At 33.2% G+C, this 21177-nt stretch overlaps 3 protein-coding genes across 6 annotated transcripts; 2 read left to right on the top strand and 1 right to left on the bottom strand.

The window, feature by feature from the left end:
• Nucleotides 1–624: 624 nt before the first annotated feature.
• Nucleotides 625–6664, top strand: Oat (Ornithine aminotransferase precursor). 2 transcript variants are annotated; one of them, XM_085192273.1, is made up of 10 exons: nucleotides 625–865; nucleotides 1487–1590; nucleotides 2301–2439; nucleotides 2825–2993; nucleotides 4253–4393; nucleotides 5158–5317; nucleotides 5549–5676; nucleotides 5930–6007; nucleotides 6123–6261; nucleotides 6380–6664. In XM_085192273.1, exons 2-10 carry the CDS (start codon nucleotides 1488–1490, stop codon nucleotides 6538–6540), a joined length of 1218 nt encoding a protein of 405 aa, XP_085048399.1. In that variant the 5' UTR covers nucleotides 625–865; nucleotide 1487; the 3' UTR covers nucleotides 6541–6664. The 2 variants fall into 2 exon arrangements, with proteins under 2 accessions (XP_085048399.1, XP_085048398.1); XM_085192272.1 differs by lacking the exon at nucleotides 625–865 and adding an exon at nucleotides 928–1365.
• Nucleotides 6665–11235: 4571 nt separating this feature from the next.
• LOC146535496 (trans-1,2-dihydrobenzene-1,2-diol dehydrogenase-like) lies at nucleotides 11236–17848 on the bottom strand. Of its 3 annotated transcripts, XM_085192274.1 has the most exons (7): nucleotides 17710–17848; nucleotides 17509–17559; nucleotides 16003–16210; nucleotides 15410–15701; nucleotides 14987–15233; nucleotides 12267–12417; nucleotides 11236–11554 (listed from the first exon to the last, which is right to left on the bottom strand). In XM_085192274.1, the coding sequence occupies exons 2-7, from the start codon at nucleotides 17527–17529 to the stop codon at nucleotides 11451–11453; spliced, it is 1023 nt and encodes a 340-aa protein (XP_085048400.1). In that variant the 5' UTR covers nucleotides 17530–17559; nucleotides 17710–17848; the 3' UTR covers nucleotides 11236–11450. The 3 variants fall into 3 exon arrangements, with proteins under 3 accessions (XP_085048400.1, XP_085048402.1, XP_085048401.1); XM_085192276.1 differs by lacking the exon at nucleotides 17509–17559 and having other exon boundaries at nucleotides 17710–17788; XM_085192275.1 differs by lacking the exons at nucleotides 17509–17559; nucleotides 17710–17848 and adding an exon at nucleotides 16341–16842.
• A 496-nt stretch (nucleotides 17849–18344) lies between these two features.
• LOC146535495 (FAST kinase domain-containing protein 3, mitochondrial-like) lies at nucleotides 18345–20693 on the top strand. The gene has a single exon (XM_085192271.1). It carries the CDS (start codon nucleotides 18471–18473, stop codon nucleotides 20397–20399), a length of 1929 nt encoding a protein of 642 aa, XP_085048397.1. The 5' UTR covers nucleotides 18345–18470; the 3' UTR covers nucleotides 20400–20693.
• Nucleotides 20694–21177: the final 484 nt, after the last annotated feature.

Here is a 21177-nt window from a genome sequence, read left to right as displayed (position 1 = left end):
CTATATTTCTTTTAATTTTCGTCACTTTTAGCATGTAAGTTCTAATTCTGTATTAAATAAAATAAGATTATTTATTATTTTTCTTTTATTACACCAAATTCATACATAATAATGTTTTATACACTTATCTCTAGAAGAAGTTCAACATATAAGTATATTATTTATGTTAATTACAAATAATTTACATGACAAAAAAAATAATAATAAGCGTAAGTGAATAGGAACACATGACTCTTAATTAGCATACGTACAAAAGAGAAAATAATATTTATGACTAACTTTTAGGTAAAAGTTATAAAGGGTTCATATACTTAGTAGCTTTTCATATTCCACATATAAAAAATACATATATATATACGAACGCTATACTTAATATATTAATGGAATTGATAGTAATGTCTAGCTATTTTAAAGCTTTAAATAAAATATAATCGCACAGTAGTAGTTTGTAAAAAACCACCTCTAGTACCTAAAAACAAAATTAACTATGAACTACTTATATCTGAGAACAGATGTATAAATATTTAGTGTAAAATTACACTACTATCTCTCGGCCTATATTTGGATGTGAAGTTTTCCATTGAGCATTTATTATTATTAACAAGATTGGATGTGATAAGTGACGTCTAAGTCTATATAATCGCAAACACCAGTATCGCGGTGGTCTTATTTAATCGTACTGTAATAAAATATTGACGCGCCGAAAATTCTAGTCCTAGTCAAGGCTAGCAGGTCAAAAATCGGGATTTCTTTAGTTTCATTAACGAGAAACATATGATACGTACAACGTTACTTGTTATCTTATTTTTAACAATTCTACATTTGTAATTACTGAGTTATATCTTAATTTTGTTCTCCATTGGAGGTGAGTGCCACCCAGTTCTATATTTAGCATGACGCCTTTGACATGTCATATTGTAAATAGATGCTGTAATCTTTGAATGCCTTGCTGTGATCATGTTTTGAGAATATATGTTTTAATTTTGATATTGATAAAACATGTATTTGTATAAATATAGTGCCATTGGTAACAAGTTGTATATTCATTATAGTGCATCTCATTCACAAGACAATAGTAACTTAAGCCCATATCATTTCATCAAATCTTTATATCACTAACTGGGTTAAACTTGACTGAGTTGCTCCCTGGCAGTCAAACTAACTTTTGCTTATCTGACTAAATTAAACTAGTATTTAGTATTTCTATCTTTTAAGTACATCTCTTATCGTGACGGTACCTACTATATAAGAGACGTGACAAACTTATTCAATGCACTGATAATATAATTTTGTGAATAACAGAAGTGTTTTTAATTTAAAATTAACAGTTTTTTTGTTTTCGTTAACTTCGTCTAAAATTCTAAGGTAATTTTTATATTATTTTCTTTACTCTTTATTTATATAATTATATTATTTAAATGAGATTTTATACCAAAATATTTTATTTTAAACGTATTTAAAATTATTTTTCTTGACTTTTGCACAGTATGGCTCAACAAAATTTGTCCTCAAAGGAAATATTTGCTGCTGAAGATCAATATGGTTGTCGCAACTACGCACCGTTGCCTGTGGCATTATGCCGAGGAGAAGGTATGTTATTATTATTTTTAATAAACCATTTTAATTTTATTGGTCTAGTTAAACGCATGATAAAAAAATAAAAGCTTGTTAAGACTAATGAGGTTTAGATAGAAAATAATGTAAATATTTTTTTTTTTTAAATCGTAACGTTCTCTATAATATCTCAATATATTTTTTATGTAAGTCCAAGCAATATATAAAAGAAATATGCAGATGATAACCATCGACGACAAGATGATGAAACACAATTGTTTATAAATATTGATTATGATATAATTTGCGTGAATGTTTTCAAATATCAATTATTTACTACAGTTTTTTTTTTCATTATTTAAGTATATTGTAAGTTCTCACTTAGTGCTAAAGGGTCTAGCCGCGTAAGCGTGGGAAAGCTACACTGGCTATTAATCAATCGATCGTATTTATGTATTTAATATGATTGTATTGGTATTGCTTTTTATCATATCATAATAAGTAAAAAATATTGTATTCTATAAAATTGTAATTTTTGGATGAATTGGACGTAGTTAGATATGCATGAAATTAGTAAAAAATATTTTGTTCGATAAAATCGCTTTTATGTTTCTATGAATTGGTGGAAAATAAAGTGTCAGTCTTCAACTTATAGACATACAGTTAGTCTTTAATGCGTATTACAACAGGAAATTAATTCAGATTAGTAAAATAAAGTGGGACATTATGTACATATTTTTTTATAGGTCCATTTGTTTGGGATGTTGAAGGCAAGAAGTATTTTGACTTTCTGAGTGCATATTCAGCAGTGAACCAGGGACATTGCCATCCCAGGATCATCAAAGCACTTAAGGAACAAGCTGACAAATTAACATTAGTGTCAAGGTAATGTAGAAATTATTTTGTAATTTATCCATTTAAAGTCAAATTAAAAAAAAAATTATGGTCATAGTGTAGGAGAGACATACCTAAAATATTTCCATCGCAAAAAAAAGAAAAAGCAAATGACCTACCATGTAGACCATACCAAACATAAAATAATAATAAAAAAAAATACAGTCGAATTGATAACCTCCTTTTTTTTGAAGTCGGTTAAAAAGATATAATAATAAAAAAATAAATAAAAATATTTATAAGTGAAAAATTAAACAAAGAATATTTAAACAAAGCATTAAAATATATTATGTTCTATTAAAATGTTGTTAAATGATTGACTATGATGTATCGTCATTACTTAACGGCCAACATATATTATATAATTGTATTTCAGGGCATTTTATTCCGACCAGCTTGGCAAGTATGAGAAATTTATGACAGAGCTTCTAGGATATGACAGACTGCTACCTATGAATACAGGCGTGGAAGGGGGTGAGAGTGCGTGCAAGATCGCGAGGAAATGGGGATACGAAGTCAAGAAGATACCTCAAAATCAGGCCAAGGTGAACCATTTATTGAATATGTTTTTTAGTTTCATGCTTTGTTGCGTATAGCTGAGAACTTAGTGTCAAGCATTTATCCGCTCGTCGCCCAAACTTAAAATATTTCGCTTTTTGAGTTTGGGAAATCAATAAATGACGTTATACCTTCCCAGACAGTGATGGTAAAGTGATGATTAAACCCACAATGCGTTTTAAGTCTGACTCTGGTCCACGATGGCCTCCCATAATTTAACTAATATTCCAGGTTGGTTAGATTATACTTAAGTGGTTATAAATCTCTTAACAATAAAATTTGTTTAATATATATATATATATATATATATATATATATATATATATAAATTACTTATTATATAAATTACTTATTACCTAATACTTTGATCATTGTTTGAAAATGTTGTAGTACATACAATCTTAGACAATACCATTAAATTATGTTTGGTTTTGACGGAATATTAGCAAAATTAAAATCTTAAAAAAAAATGCAATTCATACTTTTAATAAAAACTTCATAATATTTACTAAATTTGAATGAGTATTTAATTCGAAATTTAGTCACAATCTTAAAAAAATACATTAAAAATGTTTTCACTCAAACCAATATATACCTAAGTACAATTAAATACTTATTTGTTATTCCCTGCCTGTTATAATTATATACCTACTCTTAAACATAATATATGTTATCAATTTTTCATGGTAACTTGGAGTCGTTAAGGTCACAAATAAATAAAGAGGCATTACACTATAATATTTACAGAAGATACTCTTACGAAGATAGTAGGTCAAGAATTAGAATGACGAAACTATCTTGATAATAATTTATTTCTCGTGTAAGCGAATAGAACATTTTATTCTAAACTAGCCTGCTCGCGGTGTCACTCGCTTGAATCACGTTATTATTTATTTAATAAGCTTCATCCTGTATTCTATATTATGTTGAATGGCAGAATTCAACGCCGCGCTTTACCTTGACACCAGAGCGAAGAAATAACAATATAAATTTAAATAAATATTTCGTTTCCTCGGGCTATCGAATCCACAATCAGCGTTTACAGTCACACTTTGCACCCTTACGCCACACCTGGCCTTTGATTATTTATTTGCTAATCTGAATTGCTTTTGTGTTCTCATAGCATAATAATTTTAACAATTTTGCCGAACAATCATTTTATATTGAAAAAAGCACCAAAGCCATTGGTTACCCTAGATACGCCACTGCACAACGTTCAAAATATATTTTCTATTTTTCTTTGCAGATCATTTTCGTAGAAGGTAATTTTTGGGGTCGTACGCTGTCCGCAGTATCATCGTCATCGGATCCAACTTGCTTCAACGGTTTCGGTCCATACATGCCTGGCTTCGTATTAATTCCTTACAACAACATTCCCGCTTTAGAGGTAAGTAATTCAATTTAAACATTTTTAAGGTTCGAAAATTAAAAAAAAACAACGAAAGGAAAAAGTTGACAACTTGTATGAAATTCGTCGAAATCAAAAACTATAATTTCATAACTGTAGGGCCTGCAGTGTAGAGTACTTCAATTATGAAATTTGGCATGAAGTGAACAGTTACAAAATAAATAAAGAAAAAGATTCGAAAAATAAAAGTTTATAGCTATTTCATAAAAAAATAGTTACAAATATTGTAGTTCATACGAGAGAGAAACTTAATTTTGTCAACAAATAAGTTGTATTTTCCGTTGACCTATACATTTCCAGAAATTGGTACCTACGGAAGCTTCAGTGACCGAATCTGACTCACACTAATCGGTTCTTTTTATAATAAATAGTTCTTCGTAATAAGTATGTGCAAATTTTAAATTTTCCTTTACATGCCGTTGATTAAGCAGTTATATGGAATGTAGATGAGTACAGGTTATGGCAGGCACGTCCTTTTAGGACTTGGAGGCTTAAAACATAGCCAATTATGGCCTTTTGAGGCAAAATTTCTTAATAATAGATAAATAAGGAGGCAAACGACGCCTAAGCTGTTAAGCTTTGCATTTGTGTGAGTGTCTCCAAAACTAGAGCCAGAAACAACATTTTTGAAACGGATCACTCGTAGATGCGTCCTTCTGTACATTAATTTCTATAGTATGTATAAATAACTAAGGAAGGTAACTATAAATAATAAGAAATAATGATTATTAAATATTTTACAGACAGCTCTTCAAGATCCTACTGTTGCAGCTTTCATGGTAGAACCTATTCAGGGCGAGGCCGGTGTAATTATTCCTGACGACGGTTACTTAAGGAAAGTTCGCGAACTTTGCTCCAAGTATAACGTATTATGGATTGCAGACGAAGTGCAGACAGGATTAGGTAAAGTAATTTACATATTTATAGGTAACATATCCATATAATATGTAGCTAATAGATATGTATGTACCTACTATGGAAATCTCCTTTGACAAAGAAAATATATCGCTTTATTTCACAATATAGTTAAAAATATATTACTATTCATTCAGAATTCTATGCAATTAATAAAAAAAAAATGGTATGTTCAATTTAATCTACTAACATATGAATCAAAATATGTAATGTTTCTAGGTAGGACAGGAAAATTGCTGGCGGTGGAACATGAGGGTGTTAGGCCAGACATAGTTATTTTGGGTAAAGCTCTTAGCGGGGGTGTTCTGCCTATATCTGCTGTGCTAGCTAATAACGAAGTTATGGACGTAAGTACAAATCAAGTATATATTTCTAATATTTCTGGGAAAATAGTAGATTTCGATAATGATTTCTAGTGTGAATGTGTTGAAATCAGTAAAAAAAAATTTTAATAAATAAATATTTTATCTCCTCGTGTGGGAATCGAACCCACAATACAATTCACAAGTCCACGCTATATTATAAATAGGTACAAAAAATCATACAAAAATTGATTATTTTAAGATTTTATAAGAATGAGTGTTATACATGATTTTATAGGTAATAACGCCAGGCACACACGGGTCGACGTACGGCGGCAACCCCCTCGCGTGCGCTGTCGCTACGGAGGCCATTAAGGTGAATAAACGAATTTATTTTTTACCTTTCAACGTACATTTTTAAATAGAATAGGTACCTACCTATTTCGTTTTGCCAAATGTATATTTTAAATTACTAAAAATTTTTTATTCAGGTCTTATTGGAAGAGAAATTATGCGAGAATGCAGCAAGACTGAGTAAAGTTCTGCATGAGGAATTGGAGAAGATTCCGAAGTCCAAAGTAGTCGCGATTCGAGGAAGAGGGCTCATGTTTGCTATTGATGTACATGACAGTAAGCACATCGTTTTCTTATATTTTTAATGGATTTCTTAAATCCAGAAACATTTATATTGAGGCTGTCGTAGCGCCGGGGCACACTGATATTCAAACATCTTTCTTTTAATTAACAGGCATTCCTGCATACGATGTATGTCTTAAACTTAAAGATGGAGGTTTTCTTGCAAAGCCTACACATGGACAAACCATTCGTTTGGCACCGCCGCTCGTCATTAACGAAGAACAGCTGAGATCGGGCGCCAAAATCATTCAAAATGTATTCCAGTCTTATTAATTATCAATATTTTTCCATTTTGAAAATACATATTTTTATATTACTGTAATGAAATACTTAAGTATTTATTGTAAGTAACTTTATATTTTTTAATCTGTTACTAATAAATGAAATAAATAAGGCCTTTTTTAATTTACTTTATACATGAGCACTTTTTACTAAAAGCCTATTTATTTATTGTCATTCATAATATTTTTTTACGTTATTAAACTTTTTTTTTTGTTTGAGATAATGAATTTAATGTATGTAAACGTAATTATTCTAAAATATGTAAATTTTAAATTATTAATAAATATATACCTACTATTAATTGTTTGTTTAGATTAAATTTTCTTCTAGGATCAATTGTGTTGGTTACCTAGGGTTGAGTTACCTGCGTCCGTAGGAGTACACTCGAAGAATCGAATCCCTACACGTGACCCCCGGGTAGTGCGAATCGGGTAACATTCTGGTGGGAGGCATTAGCCGAGGCTGGTTACCACCCACCTGACAAAGTCGTGTCGTGAAATGGCCTAGTCGTGTTTCGGCATGATGTCAGGTGAAACCGGATGGGAAAGTCGGGTCAGAATAGTTGTGTTGTATGTAGACCGTATAAGTTTCACACACAGATCGTCACAGGCTGGAGACTGATCATGGAGGGTAGCGGGATCCGAGGCACGGTTCACCGCTGGCCGACCGCAGGTAGTAGGGGGCCCAAGTAGCGAGCTAGCCACTCGTAAAAGGCTGCCCCGCCAACTAGCGAAAAATCCCGGAGATGCGCCATCGTGCCGGTCGGCGACCGGATGAGAGGGCCCGATGGACTTTTTTGGGGGGGCTCGGGCGTCCCCGCAGTCTCCATGTCAGTCTACTATTGGTGTGTACGTTTCTTGTGTGTGTTTCTCGGGTTAAACATTGTATAACGCCTCGTTCTACTGCTGACTTCCCTTACCAATAACACTCTTAACATTATGAAAAACAGTAAATTGAAAAAAGTTTCACAGCGGTTGCACTCCCTCTCTCTTAAAGTGCAACTCGGCAATATTCGAGGGTTGCACTCGAATCTCATACCAGTCCACTACCATCTCGAGACAGAGAAACCTCATTTGCTGTTCCTTACGGAGACGCAGATTGGCTGTCCGTCCGACATCGCCTACTTAACTTACCCTGGGTATACCCTGGAGCACAATTTCAAGCCCCATGCGGGAGTTTGCGTATACGTTCGTGACGACATCTGCTTTCAGCGTCTCTGTAAGTTTGAAGACCCCTCTTTTTCAGTTCTTTGGGCACTCGTAGACTTGGGCATTGATAAAATACTCTATGCCTGTGTATACCGTTCACATAGTGGGGATCAGGAGACGACTAGGCTTACCGAATACTTGAGTGAAGCTGCTGATTCGGCTCAACAAAAGTACCCAACAGCCCAATTAGTATTACTGGGGGATTTTAATGGCCACCATGGTGAATGGCTATTCCCATACCGGGATACAGACCATGCTGGGAGAGAAACACGTAAGCTTGCCTTAACGTTAAATCTTACTCAGCTGGTCCAAGGTGCAACACGTGTACCTGATGTTGAGTCGCATACCGCCTATTGCTTGGATCTCTTGCTGTCAACCGAACCAGACCGCTACTCAGTGTCTATTTCACCACCACTGGGTGGATCTGACCACTGTTTGGTGAAATCTGTGTCGATATACTCTCCGCCCGACCCCAGTCAATTAGGAAATCGGCGAGTATGGCGATACAAGTCAGCGGACTGGGATGAAATGCGGTCCTTTTTTGCTTCCTATCCTTGGCAATCTGCATGCTTCTCCTCTAATGATCCCTCAGTTTGTGCGGAGGCTGTAACAGATGTGCTGCGCATGGGTATGGAATATTATATTCCATTCTCTGACGTGCCTCTGTCAAGCAAAGCCCGCCCTTGGTTCGGGCCTGAATGTAAACACGCAGAAGCTCTACATCAACAGGCTTATCGAACCTGGGCAGATGCTCGTAACCGCAAACTAGAGGATGTTCGCATAAAGAAGAAAGCCTACAATTCAGCGGCCAAGTCTTGCAAAAAGGTAATGCAGAAGGCTCGCCTTAAGCACATAAGGCATATAGGGACCAAACTCGCGTCGTACCCAGCAGGTAGTAAAGCGTTTTGGTCCTTATCGAAATCAGTTGAAGCAAACTTCGCTCGCCCTTCACTTCCTCCACTGCTGAAACCCGATGGGTCACTAGCTCATACTTCCGAAGAGAAAGCAAACTTGTTTGCATCTCAATTTGCAGAATCTTCACGTCTAGACGCAGGTGGCGCAGTACCTCCAATACCACCAAAATGTGACACTCTAATGAGTAATATACACATTCACCAAAAGGAGGTGCGCCAAGTTCTACGATGTCTTGACGTGAACAAAGCTAGTGGTCCTGATGGTATATCGGCCATTGTGTTGAGAAATTGTGCGGCTGAGTTGACTCCTGTTTTAACACGCCTTTTTCGACTTTCTCTTACGATTGGACAAGTGCCTAAACTCTGGAAGCTTGCCAACGTGCAACCAGTGCCCAAAAAGGGCAGTCGCGCCGACCCTGCCAATTACAGGCCAATCTCAGTCACGTCCATAATCTGTAAGGTCATGGAACGTGTTCTGAATAATAAACTCTTGGCATACCTAGAAACAAACGACCTGCTCAGTGACCGCCAATATGGCTTTCGGCGTAATCGGTCTACTGGGGATTTTCTAGCGTATGTCACTCATTTCTGGAGTGAGGCCATTGAGAGGTATGGTGAGGCAATGGCCGTTTCTCTTGACATCTCAAAGGCCTTCGACAGGGTTTGGCATGATAGCCTTATAGGAAAGTTACCAGCATATGGCTTGCCCGATGACTTGTGTTCTTGGCTATCGGACTTCTTGAGGGACCGATCAATACGTGTAGTCGTGGATGGCTATTCGTCTGATATAATGGATGTAAATGCCGGTGTTCCTCAAGGGTCAGTGCTCTCTGCAACTCTATTCCTGCTCCATATAAATGATTTACTCATTCCTGGAATTCTTGGGTACGCAGATGACAGCACTGTTGTAGAGCGCTATATGGCTAAAGCAACTGCAAGTGGGCCTGAAATACAATCGCATAGGGATACTATGGTTGAGCGTCTTAATTTGAACCTCAAAGCAGTCTCCGATTGGGGAGATGCTAATTTGGTCAGTTTTAATGCCACTAAGACCCAGGCGTGTCTGTTCACCGCGAAGAAAAGGCCATTCGAATTATCCCCCTCGTTTCGAGATGTATCGGTACCGTTAAGCGGCCACCTTGAACTTCTTGGCATTACTCTTTCATCGACTCTTAACTTTGGATCTTACATTGAGTCCAGAGCTCAGTTGGCTGCTAAGAAACTTGGCGTCCTCTCCAAGGTGAGACAGTACTTTACACCTCAACATCTTCTCACACTGTATAAAGCACAAGTTAGACCATGTATGGAGTACTGCTCTCATTTATGGGATGGTTCTGCCAAGTACCAATTACAGACCTTAGAGTCAGTTGAGAGACGAGCCAGAAGGCTAATCAATGACGGGACCCTTGTTGAAACTCAACTGCAGAGCCTTAGCCACCGGCGTAGGGTTGCATCACTGTCTGTGTTTTACCGGATACACTTCGGGGAGTGTGCCCATGATTTACATAGCTTGGTTCCCCCAGCCCCTTTTTACCTCAGAACTTCCAGAAATACAGCTTTACGCCATCCATACACGGTAGAAATTCCTACCGTACGAACGAAACGCTTTGAGGCTACATTCTTTATCCGCACTGCGAGAGATTGGAACTCACTGCCGGCATCTGTATTTCCTGTGACATACAATGTGGGGGTTTTCAAAGAAAGGGTGAATAGGTATTTTCTAGGCAAGCGTGCACCACCGTAGACCGCATCAACGTTCACCAGACTTGATGCGGTCAAACGCAAGCCTATTCCATATATAAAAAAAAAAAAGTAATATAAATATAACTGACATGTGCAATTGATTCATTTTAAGTTGTGTACTACTATGCAAATAGTTACTTACGAGTATAATATCTAAGCGTAATGTTAACGCATATTAAATAATATATATAAGACAAAACTTTCACACGCCGAGAAAAGAATATTTCACAAGTAAATGTATTGTACCTTCTATTTTAATAACTAGAAATACATATATATTGAGAAAAAAAATCATGAGCGCAGAATCAATAGCCGGAATGTATTTGCCAATCTTCTTCAAGAATCCGCCCAATCCAATTTTGCAAATTCTCAAACATCTGCCGAACCACTGAAAATCGGCTGAACGGCATTCATGGGGTTGAAATGGATAGATACTAAGGACCTCCACTCACAAAAAGCATCTAACATTGTTTAAAATAAAAACACTGTGATGACGCAATCAAATTTATGTTACCTAAATATAGCTCGCATGTTGCTTTGCTGCATATATATAAAAAATATACTTCATAAATAAGAATATTTTCAACAATTTCACTTTTTCGGATAATAATTATCACAAATTTAAACAAATTCAATAAATTCTACAATTTGTGTTTTTGCTATTGGAGTACTCAAATCACTAATCAATATATAAAAATATACTCATAAATTAATACTATTATGTACAGCACGATACGACGCGCTCAAATACAATACTCGTTAATTGCTACAAATAACACTAAGTTAGCGTCACTTAAGTTAGCAAAAGTAAAACTCGTGAATATATTAAATAAGCATTTTATTTTTAAATAATATAATACGTGTTACAACACACTTGAATCACAGTTAGTTGAGGTAAATACTGAATTTGTATGCTAAACATATTATTAGATATAATTTGTAGCCATTTTGGTATTTACGTATCTACCATGTCTATCCTATAATATTATTCTATACTGGCAATATAATTTGTACTATGTTGTATATTATATCTTGTTTATAGTGCATTATCTAATACACCTAGTTGTGCCCTCATTGTGTCCGTTAGTTTCGATAGAAGTACGCTCTCGTCTAAAGTCATCTTGGGGCTTTCAAGTAAACCTGGAAAAAATAAGAAATAATACATTTACGTAAATATGCATATCTTTAATATATAGAAAAATAAAATATATCATTAGACTACCTATGAGCATCTGTTGTAGTGTATTAAAACGAATAAACTTACAGTCACATTATTCTCCTCTTTCCGCCTACGTAAAGACTGCATCAAGTGTCAACATCTAAGTTTTTTAGCTTCACACTGTATCTTGAATATAACAGGATAAGCAAAGGGAACCTTGTGTTACTAGTTAAGATATTCTGTTCCCCACTCTTCCCCGAATTCTCGAGGCATTGCATATTGATTGGTGGAACTCAACGCCGCGGTTTTTAAAAACCCCTTATCAGAAATCGTCCGCCCCTATTGGATTGGTAGACTTTTCGAACCCACTAATCATCGGGGAAAAGTCCTGCTCATAGTGTTTTTAAATATAAATCTAATAAATATTAGAATATCAAACAACTAATTAGAGTGACTTATCAGTTTCTCTTAATTATTGTTCTAAATTATAATTGAAAACGCTATTTATATAAATTGATTAGTTGCTTTTATCTAAAAAATAAAAGCAGCGTAATAAGGTATTTTATAAATTCTTTAAATTATTAAAATATATTTTCATATGTTACACGTACGTCATTTTATAAAATAAAAAGGTGTGTTTATGTTTATCCAATGTACTCGTTTTGCTACAAGGCTTAGGTTTAGGTACCTTACCTTTATTAAGACAATCCCAACATTCTTGTATTTCATAGCTGAGTCCGGCGCTGTTGTGGAAGTGGAACTTATATTTGCCTTTAGGTAATGTCCACTCTGTACTGTTTGCTGCAGATATGTGCAATACTGTGGGACACCAAAAGTAGTCGAGCTAGAAAATAAAAATAAAAACTAAAACAAAAAAATGTCAATTGCAAGTCCTACTAAAATATATATATATGTTTTTCCTCGCAAGAACATCAGGTTCGTGCTGAAAAAATATTGTATTGTATAAATTTTCAAGCAATCAAGCGGCAAGAAATGAATTAACATTGCAATATTTTCCTACTTTGATAATTTTACATGTGTAGCTAAAAAGGGTGTTTAAAATAAAATTATTACTTATTACTTACAACAGGACTAAGCAAGTACATAGATTGAGATAATTTCGCAAGCATAAGTATTCTGTTTTTTAATTTATATTAATTTAGCAAATTGCGACCTATACGCCGGAAGCTAAATAATTAAAAAAAAGAAAACTAATGACATCCTTGAATATAATGTAGCTTAAAACTAATTATTATTTAATATTAAAAATATTTTTTACTTTAATTCACTGTACACGACCTTATATAAATTACATATAAATGTCACTAACTTCAAGGCTAGACATCGAAAATTGGGATAAGGCCATGTATAGTACATACCTACTACATAATACGTGTACGTGTACGTGCTCTGATACTAGTAGTAGATAGTGCCTGCTTATCAAATACAGGGACTGAAATCTATTCACTATTGCTTATGTTGGCTTTTTAAAAGTAGAGTTAATTCCACTGGTGGACATGAGTTAACTAAAAAGTAACTCTCTCTAAAAATACTTTATAAACGTTTTTTTATTAATTTTGCAAACATTAAGTAGTTCCGAATTGCACAGATGAATTTACAGGTTTTTAACGTCATAAACTTCTAGAATCAAAATGACACTAGGTTCCCTCTGCCTTAGGATATAATATTTGTTTAGAATATTTCTACTAATTAGTTAGCATGTTTAACTTGTTGTATTTTAGATTTATTTTATTGTCTTGTGATTGATTAATCACTCCATTTTCGGTTTTCCTCCGACCTAGTTAACATTGTGAAATTTTAATTTTATCATATTTTAATGTACCTACTTATGTATTTATTATAAGGATAGGTACAGTAATATGTACGAATTAGGTTACTGCGGGCGGCGGCGCCGGCTTATATTAAATACATATATACATACAATTCAGAAATTAAAAATAATAGCAATAAAATAAATATATACTATTATATACGTAATTTAGTTCACTAAAATTATTCAAATTCAAATTCAAAATATTCTTTATTCAAATAAACTTTATAAGCACTTTTGAATCGTCGAATGTACATGTCAACAAAAAGCTACCACCGGTTCGGAAGGCAGTTCTGCTGAGAAGAGCCGGCAAGAAACTCAACAGTTGCTCTTTGGTTTGCAGTTGCTCTTTGAATTCGTGGTGTCAATAAACTTTTAATATTTCTGAAGGCACTTCAAACATGCATTTTCGGTATATTAAACAGTCTTGCCAAATTCAATCCATCAACGTATGAGATAAGAGAGATAAATAACGATTTCGTATTTTTATATCAAATAAAGAGATTTATTTTAACGTACCTTATGAAAATGATTCCTAACAATTTACAGTGATTGACTGTGTGACTGTTTATATATTCGACGTGGCGCAGGAGCACAAGGTGTGACTGTAAAATCAATTGGTTGTGGGTTCCATCCCCACTCGAGGAAATGAAATATTCATTTAAATTTATATTTTCATTTTTTCGCTCTGTTGTCGAGGCAAAGGCTCAATACGCAATTCCGCCTCCAGAATTCGGCGGAAAATGGTTAACGGAGTGTCTTAACACTGGTTTTCCTCTATCTACTCTGCTGTTTGCGGGATACAGCGTGAAGCTGATTTTTATATATGTATAGCCAGAGCTGTAAGACATATAAATAGTCTTTACTTTTACTTGGGGTAATTTTTTAAAGTTAAGAACTTTAAATATATAGGCAATATAAGGCTTCGATTGCGCGTTTTTTAAGTATATGTATTAATTTATAGCGTATTTATAGGTACATGATGACTTAAAACTATGAAAAATGATCTCGCATACAGGATACTCTACTATTTATAAACAGATCGTTCGGTTAATTGGTACACACCTGTTTAATGTTTATATTCGTTCACATTGAAGTGGATTATGCATCAGCCAAACACGTTAATGGCCCGCCCTTGACGGATCGCAGAGATCAAGGCGATCAGTGCAAAAATTGTAACAACATGAATAAGTATATTATTTTAATAGCGAGAAATTGAAATTTGCTAAAGTTTAATGTTATTATGAGATAACATGCCAAATATTTGTGGTATTTAAAGGCGAATCGGTCGTAATTAATCAAATTCGTTTATCTTAAAATTACGTCGACAAACATTCTACAAGGATTATGGACAATTATATTTAGTATTTGTAATTACGAAATCAAATTACGATGTTCAAGTGCGCGTCTGTCCATAGGTATGTAGGTTCAAATCACATCAAATTTGTACAATATTTCCGAAATCTTCACGATATAAGTGTTTCGAGTATGATATTGGTAGATTAATGTTTTCAATAAACCGAAGGTGAAAAATGAAATCATACGTGAAGCAGAAAAATAGTAGGTAAGTGCGAAAACTTACCAAAATGGTGCCTTTGTTTCCAGTGATCTCAGCTCTGTTAGCCATTGTGGCTCTAGTATGAGCCGCTATGGTGGCAGTTCTGCTGTCCCTGTACTTAAACGCACAAGATATCGACTCGTCCACACCGGCCTTACTTAAGTGACCCGTACACATTATATCTGTAGGCGGCTCCTTATATATAAAATGTAGGAGTTGTAGCATGTATATGCCTAAATCTAATACCGCTCCACCCCCTAAATCTTTCATTCTGCAAAGTAACGTGACATTAGTGAAACATTATTCATTTTATAATTCAATTTACAAGTTTGATGCCAAATGCATGTATGTTTATAATATACAAGTTAAGTAGGTAAGTCGTACGAAGCAAATTAAAGTAATATAAGTCCCTATATGATGCGGCGAATGAAAATAAAAATATCTTACAAATTTCTTTCAATGTCGTTAATTTCCACCCCGAATTGTATGTTTATGTGATAAATGTCTCCAAGCCCACCGCTAGCAATGTGCTTGTCTAAAGCATCGTAAGCAGGAAAGAATCTTGACCACATCCCCTCAAGGAGAAATAATCTATTTTCTCTGGCCAAATCCACTAAACATTTAGTCTGTTTGTATGTCATTCCCATAGGCTTTTCGCATAGTACATGCTTACCATTTTCCAACATTAATTTTGTTATTTCAAAGTGCTGTAAATTAAGAACGCTGACGAAAACAATGTCTGAAAAATAGTACATGCATGACGTTAAATAACAATTTTATGTATTTACCTATAGAAAAAAACTTAAGTTTTGCTTATTAACCGTACAATAGAAAAAAAATCTAAATAATGTGAACTAAAATTAAAATAAAAAATTATATTAATAAAATACAAGGCTAAGGTTATGAATATAGGGAAAACACATCAAGAAGGAAAAAGTAAATCCCCTGGCTAAGGACCTCAACTATAACGGCAATAACAAATAAATTGATATAAAATAGTAAACAATACGATATATTAAAGGAATTTTCAATATACGTACCTATATCGCTGTCGCTGGCAATGGCTTCGTAACCTTCGTAGGCGGTACCGATATTATGAAGTGTGGCCAATCTACGAACACGATCTAGGTCTTTGCCGGCGATGGCAATCACCTTGTGCTGTTCAGATGGCAGCGTTGCCATTGCTGTTAGGAAGTCGTGAGCGATCATTCCGACGCCGGCTATACCCCATTTCAATTGTTTTCCCATCTATATTAAGAAAAATAATTGTTAACGATTCTTAATACTGTTGGTATACTAACTAAACACATAAGAGATTAGTGTAATCATATTTGTAAAGATAAAATTAATAGTTTTGATAACAAAAATGTTGAGTTACCATTAATAATTGTCAATATTAAACAAAATTTGCTCCTACTCTGCTGATTGCTGAATATGAAATAACGTGACATGAACAATAATGCTAACCTATATGAAATTCAATATGCAAATTAATGTTTATGTATGTAATTGACATAATATGCAACAAGCTACCAGCAAAGCTTGTATTTTATGAAAATGTAACATAAAACAAAAAATGAGATAACATTCGGCAGATAAGCCCCTAATAAAACCACTATCAAGGTAAATACTCAAATAAAAATCTTAGCAGTTATCTAGTTTACATTTTTATGTGATTTGAGACTTAGCATATGTACAATATTTATTAGTAGCTTTGTACATAATTGTCCTTTGTGTTTAATTACAGGCAATAACTGAGAGCATGGCAATTGATCATGTCTTATGTGTAGTGATGTATCACATTGTGTCATTAGAACAATAGACATACATTGTTTATTTACAATACTTTCATGTATATCATATTTATGATATTGTCATAATTTTAAACTTTGTTAATATTGTATCATGCAATATTTAGTTACACTTTTTGCATTTATTTTTGTAATATGAAAGTTAAGAGTATTTGCATATTTATTTCATGTTAGGAATCTGTTTCTTTAAAATCACTTTGTTGTCTGTCTTTCCTACATTTCAAGACCTTTTTTTCAAGAAACCTGAAATAATGATTTTGCATGCAATTCATATTTTAATGTTTACAGTGTTATCAAAACCTAAAGTTTGTCAAGTTTAGAAATCTATACCCATTGTCCCATAATTATTATGAAATCAGTATGGTACCCTTAGTGCGCGAGGCTGATTCATACTTACTTAGTTTTTTGGTCCAATAATAAAAAAAGCTATTAAGCTATACCTTTTTTTTAGTTACAGTAACATATTCCTAAACAAACCAATGTATTGACCTTAAGGATGGTTGAATGTTTTATATATTTAAAAATATATTATTTAAAATTATATAGTTTTACTATTAATTAGTTACTTTGAACTTTTTATAATGATTTACTTTTTATAATTTAAGTTGATATCAAGTCTTGGATTAAATTAACAGGACCAAATAAATTATATTTTATAAATACTTAGATTAAAAATACAAGGGAATTTATTTAATATAATAATAGAATTATTTATTTGATGAATTCTTAACTTACAATTACGGTTTGTTCAGGCATTATTAAGCATTTCCACAGAAAATTCTTTTACTGCAACAAAAAAAAATATTAAATTAATTTAGACCAAAAATAGCAGATATTTAATAATATTCATAATAATGTACCGTCAATATTTACACCAATTGTCACTCAACGTTATAAAAAAGTAATATAAAATAAAACAAAATAAGCAAAAAATACCTGAATAAATAACAATAAAGAGCAAGTATCAAATCACACCACAACTTCATGAGCAGTCACGAGACGACTGTTATGTTAGCAAAACATATTGTCAATGTCAAAATCAAAATTCAAATGTCAAATGTCAAATTGATTCTTGATTGGACATAACCCCGGTTTCCACCGCGTCGGAGAATTGAGCGGCTAATAAATATTAGTTCTTAAATAAGAACGGACTCCTTTTAATTAAAATAGGTTTACATTTCCACTTATGAAGAATTTTGTATTTTGTAATTACTTCGCTCTCTTTCCTTGACTTAAGCGAGTTTATTTCAACCCTTTCTGCTCGCTCGGTCCTTTACGCTCGACTATTTATTGGTGGAAATACAAGAATGCAGAGTAACTTGCGAGTTTCACGTAGCCCTTAATGAAGCCGTTGTGGAAACCGGGTTAGAGACATTTATTCGAAAGCGCGGTATACTAAACTAAGTACTATCTAAATTAAAAAATATAAATTATAACACATTACATAATTATTTTATGGATTAGTTTCTGCTAATGTATCGTGTTTATTTATTTATTTATTATATTTTCTTTATTTTATTATAATAATTAAGTGAACTGGTAGTTCTGCCCTGCATTTATCATTTGTGTACCTCTGATTGTCACTTTTGACAGAACAATTGAAATGTCGTAGTTACTATAGTTGTGCAGAATTTTGTAATTTTACGAACTCCAAACAAAGAAAAAAAATAAAGGTCACAGCGGTTTTTTCAAACATAATGACTCTAAATATTTTGCGCTCGTACTCGAAAGCTCGCAATAATGTTATATCTACTGGAAATAACTACAATTCATTTTCGGCATTATACAATTACTTTTCTAGAGCATTCAGTGATGACAAAAATCCATCTCCTGAATTTATTAACAGCACTATTTTCATTGAGAATGGGTATAATGTTCATGAACTTCCTGTTGTAGTAAGAAGATTAAAAGATTTGGAAGATTTAAATATCCCTTTATCAGCGGAGATTTCACAAGCCAGTGACCCTTTAAGTTATCACTTAATACAAGAAGAGTTTAAACAATGTACCGATTTGCGAGAAGTATTTTCACTTATAACAAAATGTACTAAAATAACTCCGAATATCGCCCTAGGTGCAATTGAAAGAATATATGATTTAGAAAAGGATGGAAACCTTAATATGACAACTGATCAAAGTGTTCACATAAATTTTGCTAAAGGCGCTATACTAGAAAAGCTTCTAAAAGTCGTTTTGAAGACTGAAGACACTCAGACAATACTAAATGTTTTGAAAACTACTTCGTCTATTATGGAGCCATATAAATACAAATTTTGTGATGAGTTGTTTTTAAGAGTACTTGATAATAAGTTAAATTTGGAACAATTATGTGATTTTACTTTATTTCTTATTCAAAATAAAGATCATGAAAAATACTCTGAGACAATTGATAAATTATGGGTTGGATTTGTAGGCAAGGAGAAAGAGATTAATCAAAAGAACATAGTTCAAATATTTAAAATTTTGCCTGGTCTGAAAGTGAGTAAAAAACCAATTGTTTCTTTATTAGAACAAAAACTTTCAGAATTGTGGTGCCACATAAATGTTTCAGAAATGCAAGATATATTTCAAGTATTTTTAGTAGAAAAGTTATTTTCTATAAAATTGTATACCGTTTTAGGTCATTGGTTTCGTGCCAATATTCATAACTTAGATGATGATGAACTATTAGGTATTGTAACAAAATTTACAGAACTAAAGTACAATGATCATCAAATAGAAGCTGCGGTTGAAAAGTTTTTAAAACTGAAAGGCTCCAAAATTAAATCACAGGTTTTGATTATTGGAATTTTGAATTATTGTACACAATTTAAGCTATGTAACAAAAATATATTAGATACATGTGCAGAATATTTTATTAATAATAGGGAAAATATATCACCTAGTTTTTTGAAATCTTTTATATACCCTTATGGATATTTGTATTTAGTACCTGTTATTCCTAATTTTTGGATGTTAGCTGAAGAAATTTTGCTAGAAAAATGTTACAAAATTAATGTTGATGATCTGAGTTCAATTGTATTATCTTATATATACTGTGGTTATTATCCACTAAAACTAGTCTCTAAGATATTTAGTGCAGAATATATGGCTAAAATAAACAATAATGATGTTTTAAAGAAAATGCATCTCATTGATACAGCTTTATCATTAGAATGTAAAGAGTATTCTGGCCCACTTTTGGCTAAAGATCAATGGTTTAAACCTGTGTTACAAGATTGTAGAACAAAAAATATACTAGATAAAATTATTGACAATATTATATCTGTAATAGATGTATCTGAAAAGCTATCTACAGCAGTTGTTTTGCCTAATTTTTGTTCTGATGACACATATTTAATTGATATAATGGTGCAGCCTGCTGGCCCTGGGAATAATACTTTCAACTGGAAATCACAATCAATCAGAGAGGGAAGTACGGCAATACTTATACACTTGCCAGATCATTATTGTTCTGACAATGAACAATTAATTGGGCCACAAGTAATGAAGAAAAGGCACTTAAAAATACTTGGTATGAGAGTTGTAAGCTTGAAGTATTCATTACTCAGCCACTTTTATACATCTCGTGATAGTGCTGGGCTTCAGAAATATCTACAAGACAGTATATATCATTCAAAATTTTAAATACTCTGTCTTAATCTGTTATTCAATAAGAGATTCTATTTTTATAATAATATTATATAGATATTTGATTTAGTTGTGTTTTATACATAAAACATTTTATGCATAGCTTGTAGCAATTTAAGGAAGAACTGAGTAAAATTTTGTAGTATAAGTGATGTTATAGGAAGTAAAAGTTATTTGTGATATAAATATACTTCCATGTATTGCAATAAAGTGATTTTTTTATACTATACTAAATATAAAATTATATATTTTTCTAGTCTGGTTTTTATTGTGAATAAAAACGCAAATCGACATGGTGTTTAATTTTTACGGTTTTTATCGCTGCGCATGTTGCAGGGTAGGCAGAGGGAGGGGGAGCCTAGTGTTAAGAAATTCGGCTCCCCACTTTTCGCCGAACTCTGAACTTTCGTCTGAACACGAAATGAAAATATTAAATATCTCATTTCCTTTGGGCGAGAATCGAACCGACAACCTGTCGGGTTGACAGTCATACGCTTGTGCTACGCCCCTGCACCACTTCTAGCCTCAATTTATGCAGTTATTTTATTAATTCTCGATATTTTCTCGATATTTTAAAACTTATTTATTAATTTTAAATGAAACTTAAAATGAAATATTCGCGTATATTTAGTTTGGATACTCGAAATTTCGAACACTGCGGTAAGTATTCCCTGGTCACTGGTAGACAGATCCTGAGGTGGCATTTGTCTGTCATTTAAGACAATAAATAGGATATCAAGCTCTCTCCAACTTTTTTTTTCATATTTTCATTTCT

The sequence above is a fragment of the Heliconius melpomene genome, chromosome 10, assembly GCF_056956725.1.
Source record: "Heliconius melpomene rosina isolate 202511_hmr_F chromosome 10, ASM5695672v1, whole genome shotgun sequence".
In the NCBI taxonomy this organism is placed as follows: Eukaryota; Metazoa; Arthropoda; class Insecta; order Lepidoptera; family Nymphalidae; genus Heliconius; species Heliconius melpomene.
Note: the sequence above shows the minus strand (reverse complement) of the source record. Positions and strands in the feature narration are given on the sequence as shown.

Coding starts and splice junctions, on each gene's coding strand:
- Oat (XM_085192273.1), top strand. CDS start 1,488: ATGGCTCAACAAAATTTGTCCTCAAAGGAAATATTTGCTGCTGAAGAT. Junction 5,677..5,929: donor CTAATAACGAAGTTATGGAC/GTAAGTACAAAT, acceptor ATGATTTTATAG/GTAATAACGCCAGGCACACA. Junction 6,008..6,122: donor TCGCTACGGAGGCCATTAAG/GTGAATAAACGA, acceptor TTTTTTATTCAG/GTCTTATTGGAAGAGAAATT.
- LOC146535496 (XM_085192274.1), bottom strand. CDS start 17,529: ATGCCTGAACAAACCGTAATT. Junction 15,234..15,409: donor AACGACATTGAAAGAAATTT/GTAAGATATTTT, acceptor GTTACTTTGCAG/AATGAAAGATTTAGGGGGTG. Junction 11,555..12,266: donor TTGGGATTGTCTTAATAAAG/GTAAGGTACCTA, acceptor TATTTTTTCCAG/GTTTACTTGAAAGCCCCAAG.
- LOC146535495 (XM_085192271.1), top strand. CDS start 18,471: ATGACTCTAAATATTTTGCGCTCGTACTCGAAAGCTCGCAATAATGTT.